General features: G+C 62.5%; 1 protein-coding gene across 1 annotated transcript; it reads left to right on the forward strand.

Annotated features, from left to right (window-relative positions):
• Positions 1–229: 229 nt before the first annotated feature.
• LOC103679946 (ficolin-1-like) lies at positions 230–6474 on the forward strand. Its single transcript, XM_040631358.1, has 8 exons — positions 230–341; positions 2006–2119; positions 2699–2752; positions 3217–3252; positions 4035–4111; positions 4361–4490; positions 5339–5473; positions 6001–6474. The coding sequence occupies exons 1-8, from the start codon at positions 245–247 to the stop codon at positions 6246–6248; spliced, it is 891 nt and encodes a 296-aa protein (XP_040487292.1). The 5' UTR covers positions 230–244; the 3' UTR covers positions 6249–6474.
• Positions 6475–8078: the final 1604 nt, after the last annotated feature.

The following is an 8078-nucleotide window of genomic DNA, read 5'->3' on the forward strand; positions in this document are numbered from 1 at the left end:
AGGCTGGCCCTTCCCCACACTCGGCCTTGGGGTCTTCCCCTGGGGAGAGTGTCCCGGCGGAGAGGAAGTGAGGCGCATTACACAGGACGCTCATTAAGCAGGGTGTGGGGCCTTGTCGCCTCCAGCTGGCGCCGCAGGCCTCGGGAGGAAGTGGCCACTGGCGTGAGAAATAAAGCCAGAAGTTAAGGTGGGCGGCCGCGGTCTCCCAGAGCCAAGGAGCTGCCAAGCCGCACAGACCAGGGCCATGGAGCAGGGCAGCGCTGCGGCGGCCGCCGGACCCGCGCTTGTGGCCGTCCTTGCTCTCTTGTGCACCGCGGCCCGGGCTGGCGACACCTGTCCAGGTGAGTCAAATGCCAGGGGAGCAGCCCCGATGTGGACCAGGTCTGCAAGTGGACGGCCTCCGCTTGCATGCCAGGCCCGTGCTCGGCCCGCAGCAAACAGGCCTTCATGGTTCCTCGGGATAGCGCATTTTAAGTGTCATTTTCCAGAAGAGGAGGCTGGTGGGCAAAGACGCGCAGCCCGACCCAGAGGTGATGGGCACTGCTCTGAAGCCACACCCGCTGGGCCCGAACCCTGGCCCGCGCCAGCGGCAGGGACCCTGGGCAGGCATCCTTCTCCCCTGGGCCTCCGGGTCCACGAGCAGAGCGGGGGGTGGGGGGGAGGGGAAGTGGGGGGCGATCCCCCAGGCCCAGGAGCAGGCCATCCTCAGGTCCCACCGCGTGGGGTGTGTGCTCAGGGCAGGCAGAGGGCGGGATACTGCCCAGCTCAGATTTCGGGCCATTGGCACCGGGGCTGGGAGACCTCACACCCAGTGTGGCCAGTCTTTCAGGCACTGGGGACAGAAGAGACCCGCGGTGTCTCTGGGGTGGCAGGGCAGGCCTGGCTCGGATCGCCTTTCCCTGCCTGGCGGCTCTCCCGAGCCTTTCCACCTGCGTTGATCCGTGGCAGTGTCCGAACCCGGCAGGATAAGCGCAGGGGCACTTCCTAGTGTCCAGGCGGCACGGCCTTGACCAGCTCGCTGAGGTCGGGCAGGACGGAGAACTTGGCGTACATGGAGTATCCTCGGAGAGGAAACACACATGGGACCCTTCAGGGGGATATCATGGGACAGTTTCTTCCCATAAACATGTCTTGTTTCTTAATGTGTCTAAAATGGCCAAGTCTTCTTTTTTAATGAGAAAAAATTAAGTAAATTTTAAAATGAAGTCTACATTGCTCTGAGCGGTGAGCGGAGGACACAACACCCCGGATAGGGACAGCTGCCCTGCCCCCTACAGAAGCTGTGGCGTCCAGGCCGCCCACGGCATCCCCCAGGCCTCGCGCGGGCATATCTCAGTTTCGTCAGCCACACATTTAAACTGCACGAAGTAAATAACCCTCTGCTCCCAGTGCTGCGGCCGCTGCGCGGTGTCCTTGGAGCCAACACGTCCCTCTCCAGGGGACCCACAGGGACCCCTTCCGGCTCCAGAATTCCGTGAGCACACGCCCGAGGTCTGGGGGATGTCGACCCCATGTTGACCCCGATGCCCCAAGTTTCTTACCAATATTCATTGTTATTATTTACTGACAGTCCCCGGTGTTCACGAAGCTCTTTCGAAACGCAATGGGTCCTGCTCAGATTGTAAACATGTGCATCAACTAACGTATCCTCCCCCACAGCCCCCTTCCTACCCTCCTGAGCCCAGAGGACGCAAGCCCAGAGGGGTTGAGTGACTTGTCCGGGGACACACAGCACTGAGGAGCCGGGTTCCCCTCAGACAGAGAGGACTCCAAGGCCGTCTCCTCCCGCCTGACCAGCATCCACAGCAGGGCACAGGGGGACAGAGCAAGTCTACACCAGAGGCGAAAACCCACTTCCAGGCTGACCCTCCAGGGGTCCGCAGCGGTCTCCCCAGGCCCGAGGTCCTGTATGGGACCGGCTGGATCCGGCGGCCCGTATGTGGGATCTGCTGAGCCCTCAAGCCCGGGAGGAACGCACCCACTGTCACTTTGTCCTTCTCTGCAGAGGTGAAGCTGGTGGGGCTGGAGGGCTCTGACAAGCTCAGCATCCTCCGGGGCTGCCCGGGGCTGCCCGGGGACGCAGGGCCCAAGGGAGATGCAGGCGTCAATGGAGAGAGAGGTACGCATACCGGGCACAGGGTGGGGTGACCGAGCGCCCGCTCTTCTCCAATTAGACCCGGGTTTGGGGAATCCCCCCATGTTTCAGGCTGGAGCCCGGGACTTGCCCTGCACGGTCCAGCCTCAGAGCCACATGGCACCTCTCTGGATGGAGTCACACCCAACTTGGAGGGACTCATGACGACCCGATCCAGGGGCTGGGGCACAATGCCAGTCTGGCTCGCCCTGCCCGGGACCCACTGCAGGAGAGGCTGGCAGTGTCCTCTGGGGGACCCGAGGACAGGGTCTCCGAGGATGTGCCCCGTGACCCGGGGCCCTGACTGGACAGTAGGGCTCGGCGAGGGTGGCACGGTCCTGGGCCCACCGCACAGAGCTCAGCGGAGGCAGGAATCAGTGGTGGTCCTGGCCAGGTGACGGCCTGGTCCCCACCCTTGTGCCCGTGGCTGCTCCGTCCTCCCCGGGGCAGTGGCTCTGTGGATAAGTGGCACTGGGTGGACCTTAGTACTTGGCGCAGAGAGCTCACATGGAATTGTGGGGGCTGCACCTTAGCCCATGACACCCGTGTCCTTGGGATTTGCAGGAGCGCCTGGTGCCCCTGGAGCCCCTGGGAAGGCAGGACCACCGGGACCCAAAGGTAACAACGAGATGAAGAGCGAGGACCGCTGGGGAACTCGGGCTCTGTCCAGGGAGAAATGAGAGACAACCACAGACAGAGGGACAGGAAGACGGGGAGGAGGGCAGAGAGACGGGGGAGTGACAGGGAGGGCGGGTCATATTTCCATCTCCAAGGAACCTGGAGCTACTGTGTGACCAGAGTCCTGATCCAGGGAACGGGGTCCCCAGTGAGCTCTCCTCCGGGGGCAGGATCCAGGCCTCGGGGTTCCCTCCCCTGCTTGGAGACCCTGGCATTGGAATCCTTGGGAAGCCCGCGGAGCAGTGAGGGTATCCTGCCCAGAGCAGGAGGCCTGGGTTGGTCCCCCGCTGTCCTTCCCACCGACCCTGAGGGCAGAGCGGCTGGCTGGTGTCCAGAGTGCTCCGGGGCCTCTCGCTGAGCACACATCCTGCATCCGGGCTCCTATCCTCCCGTCTCTTCTCCAGGAGACCGAGGGGAAAGAGGAGAGCGCGGGGACAAAGGTGAGCCCGGGTCGGGGTCCTGGGGGCGCCTCAGCAGGCTTTGTCCAGGTGGGGGTCCTGGAGGCCGCAGTCAGCCTGACAGCATCTCCTGTGGGAGGGTGTCAGACCCAGGTCCCCCTTCCTGCGGGGAAATGGTGGGGAGGCGCGCAGGGTCTGGGTCAGTGCTCGGTGTGATGAACCGTGCGGTGAGGGCCCAAAGCCTGGCATCTGCCCCCGTTGGACCCAAGAGATGCAAGACAACGGTATTGCTGAATGTGGACATTTCACTTACTTTCCCTCCTATTTATTCTCATTTATTTCTCAAACTGTAAGAGTCACAAAGGCCACTCACAGACTCTCAGGCGTAGTCACGTGCTCCGCGCACAAATAAAAGCCCGGGACGGGGGCGCAGACACAAATGCCCAAGCCCCCAGCACTCGCCCCAGGCAGAGGCTCGGAGGGACAGTGGGTGGACCTGACACCTGCTGGAAAGACCTAGAGTCCATTCCCATGGCCCTGAGGACCTGGGGCCCTAAGGAAATGGCCAGCAGGGGGCGCATGCAATGGCCCTGGGTGACCGCACTGCCCCATGGCCCCACAGCCCTGGCTGGACACAGGCGGGCCCAGCAGACCCGCTCCCAGGGACAGGCATTCTCAGAGCCCATCCCGGGGACTGGACGGTCTGCCCGGACAGATCTAGATGCTATTTCCTCTCTGTGTGCCGGCCACAGTGTGGCTGTGGCTGAAGGGGACGGGGGGGCCATTTCCAGACCGTGATGTGCGTGTCCTCTCCCCACAAACAGGAGAGCCTGGATCGCGTCAGTTCTGTGACACAGGTGACTGGCGACCTCCCCACGCTTCCCGCGCTTCCCGCTCGACCGCCTGCAGGGAGGACACTCTCCAGCTGTGTGGCTTTGGGCTTGACACCCACCCTCTCTGTTCCTCTGGTTTCCCGCTCCCACACCTGTGGGCTGTGTCCACCCCTGGGCTCTGAGATGAGGCCCCACAGCCATGCCGGGCGCTCACCCAGAATGCTCCCTGAGCTGCAAGGCCTCCCCCCACGTGGTGGGGCCCCCGAGCCGTGGACCCCAGCAGGCCCCTGGCCCCTGAGCCCTCTCTCCCTCCGCAGGTTTTCCAGCGAAGAAGCGACGGCTCCGTGGATTTCTTTCGCGACTGGGCCACGTACAAGCAGGGCTTCGGCAGCCAGCTGGGGGAGTTCTGGCTGGGGAACGACAACGTCCACACCCTGACCGCCCAGGGTAGGTCCCCGACATCTGCCTGTCCCTGAGCTGAGCCCCGGCCCCCGGATCCGAGGACCCTGCCCTCCTCTTCCTGGGGTTCAATCTGAGATCAGGAGACACTAGTCCTCCGTCAGCCTACGCGCGGGAGCCCTCCGTTAGTGTCACCCGCTAGGTGGTAGCACGTTAGCACCAAGGGGAGGCCTCCGGCAAGCACGGCCCACGGGCAGCTTAGATCCTGAGACAGGAGGGACCAGAGGCCTCAGGTGTGGGCTGCACGTCCAGCCCTCATGCTAGGTCCCACCATTTCTCTGTCCCTGGAGGTTCCCGCTCGGGGGAAGAGAGACGGTCTCTCCTCCTGTCCTCCGTCCCCGCCCAGCACCCAGCCCGCGTGGGCCGGGATGAGGGCAGCGTCTCTACCCTCCGACTTGTCTGCCCAGAGCCTCGCTTGTCGCTGCCCTGGGCAGGCCGCCAGGTGGGCCGTCCCCCCTCCCTGCCCAGTGCCTCCTGGCCGTCTCCTGAAACACCTGCTCCAGGGAGCCCCGACCTTCCCACACGCAGGATCCCCCAAGCGGGTAGCGCACGGGGCTGGGAGTGATGTCACAACCCCCCAGGAAAATGCCCGTTGTTGGTGTAGGACAGTGTCGTGTTCCAGCGGACGGACACGAGGAGGGGAATGGGGTGTGGGAGAAGGCCTCACGGGAAGCGGTCTTCACGGTCCCTCACATAACCAAGAACTTCCCGTAGGAACGTGCGGACCGTCCCTGGACGCCAGGTTCAGACGGCTCTGCGCACCTTCCTACGTTCCCACTTCCCAGCCCTGTAGACAGAGGGTCCTGTGCTCAGCCCTCATGGCCTTTCTGCCCCAGGAACCAGCGAGCTCCGCGTAGACCTCGTGGACTTCGAGGGCAACCACCAGTTTGCCAAGTACGGCTCGTTCCGGGTGGCGGGCGAAGCCGAGAAGTACAAGCTGGTCCTGGGGGCCTTCGTCGGGGGCAGCGCAGGTGAGTGTCCGCCCTGGGCCGAGGGGCCTGGGCGGCGGAGCAGAGGGGAACTGCTTCCCGTCCCGGCTCCGCCCCTTCCGCGTGGAGAGTGGCGGCCAGACGTGTTCTCCGTCCGCACGCGAAGAAGAAAATGTTACCCATGCCTCATGGCAGCGACGGAGTCGATGGGACACATTCCATACAAAGTCCAGGAAGACGTGGTATTTACTGCCATCATTGACAAAGACGGGGACAGGGTGGCAATGTAGCACATGTCTGTGGAGCCCGAGTTCCTGCTTCCTGGTGCCCAGAGCTGCCTGCCGAGGAATCTAGGGGTCCGGGGCAGAGAGTGGCCTCCCTCCAAGACAGGGGGCCTGCCGGCTGGCAGGGACAGACTGGGTGACGGGACGCCAAGGCCACTGTACCAGAGAGCAAGTGTTCCCTGGCACCCCCTAGACTTGTGCAGTGCACGTCTTGAACACCCGGTCACTGCAGTTCCTGCCTAGACCTAGGATCCAAGTAAGATGGCCCGTTCTCCCTCCGTGCAGGTGATTCCCTGACATACCACAACGACCAGCCCTTCTCCACCAAAGACCAGGACAACGACTCAAATTCTGAAAACTGCGCGGAGCGCTACCAGGGGGGCTGGTGGTACTTTAAGTGTCACCTGTCGAACCTCAATGGTCTCTACCTCCGGGGGTCCCACGAGACCTTTGCAAACGGCGTCAACTGGAAGTCGGGGAAAGGCTACAACTACAGCTACAAGGTGTCAGAGATGAAGATGCGGCCTGTGTAGCTCGGGGCCGACCGGGCGCGCAGTGGCCGCCGGGAGGGCTGGTCCGGATGCTCTTGGGGGCGGGAGCACGGGCTCGGGGACCTCCCCCTGTTCCCTCCTGGGACCCTCTCTGCTTTGTGCCTTTCTCCCACACTAACGCCGTGTCCCATCCCTGAGGGTAAGAGCAGGGACCCCCGATCTTGCCAGCCACGCATTTTCTCAATAAAGACATTTGCTTCCTCGCTCAGCACACGTGGGCGCCACCGTCGCTTGCCTTTCCCCGACCACTGTTACGCCCCCTCTGTTCTTTGTTTGCGCCCCACTGTGGGCACTGAGGGAGTTTCTGGGGCTCTCAGGTCAGGAGTCGGCGCACAGGGCGTGTGGCCGTGCCCCTTTGCCTCTGTGTGCTCTGTGGCCATGGTCTGTGGTCTTATCGACTGTAAGCCGCAGACAGAGCAGAACGGCGGAGACACAGACCACGTGACCATGACCACAAGTCCTAAAATCCTCCCCAGGCAGCCCTTGAGAAAGTGTCTGCTGACCCGGGCTCAGAGGTGACCTGGTCTGTTCCAGGCCCGGGCCCAGGTCTCCCTACTCAGCCCCACGGCCCCCTCCCGAGTTCCCGTGGGACTCACTTGAGAAGGCCTCAGACATCGAGCAAGGCTGACCGTAGGCCTGCGGGTCCCGGAGCAGGAACAGGACTGGGGGGGAATAAGGCAGGACGTGCGGCTTCTCTGAGCTGCCCAGGGGAGGGGCGCTGTGCCCACCCCACACCCAGCCAGTAGGCACTCGGGGCAGGGACAGGCGCCACGTGAGCCCGCAGGCCATCTGAGAGACGGAAGTGGCATTAGCCCGGGGAGCACCGAGTGGGCTACCCAGCCCTCTCCCAACCCTGCCAACCTGAGAGGACCCCATCCTTGGCCTGGGCATAGGGTCCCCACAATGGCTGGTACTTGGCCCTCGTGTTGCTGTTCGGGTCCCCCTAACCTCCTTGTGACCACTGAGGCTTTTTGGGACATTTGCAGAGAACCTGCGAAGGCCCAAAGGGGAACCCAGCTTCCCTGCGCCCTGGGGTCCCTTCCGGGGCACTTAGCTGGTCTCGGAACCTCACAGAGCTTGGAGCATGGGGCCTGTGTCGCTGCCTGGGATCCTTCCGGGAACGCGGGCGGGGTTTTCTCTCCTTTCCTGGAGGGGCTGTGTCCCAAGGATCAGGAACCGGGGCCCTGGCCTCGGGCTCCCGGACCCTCCCCTGCTCTGAGGGGAGACACGGCAGGACCCCATCCTCAGCCCTGAACCGTGGGAGGAAGGGCCGCGCCCCAACCAAGCCCCGGGCAGTGAGGACGGCGCCACGGCGCTCGGAGCAGAGACTCTCACTGTGTCTTGACCTTGCAGCCCTGGAAACAAGGTCCTCCTGGGAATGACCTTCCCTCCGGAAGCCAGGATTTCGAAGAAACAATGAAATCTTGAGAAAACACTGAACCTCTCGAGTGCTGTGTCATTACTGTGCCAGGAAAAACAAGGCTGTCAAACACAGACAAATTTTGAGCCTGGCAAGCCAGAAATTCTTTTTGAGTTCTGTTTTAAAAATCCGTTGAATGGAGAGATGGGTTAAGAGGTAAAAACATTAATTTTTGTAAATAGTTAATCTGAGCCTTGCCGGACCTCATTTACACGTGCTCTCTTGCTTTGAGGACTTGATAAGACTTCAAGAAGTACTCACAAAATTGCGGTCAAAGAGATTTGGAGAGGAAGGGGCTCGTGTAATCACACTCATGGAATAATGGATTTATTTGCATTACGTAACCGCGTGCATTGCAGACGAGTGTGGTTGCACAGTCGGGAGGGGGGCTT

The sequence above is a fragment of the Ursus maritimus genome, unplaced genomic scaffold, assembly GCF_017311325.1.
Source record: "Ursus maritimus isolate PB19 unplaced genomic scaffold, ASM1731132v1 scaffold_17, whole genome shotgun sequence".
NCBI classification, from domain to species: domain Eukaryota; kingdom Metazoa; phylum Chordata; class Mammalia; order Carnivora; family Ursidae; genus Ursus; species Ursus maritimus.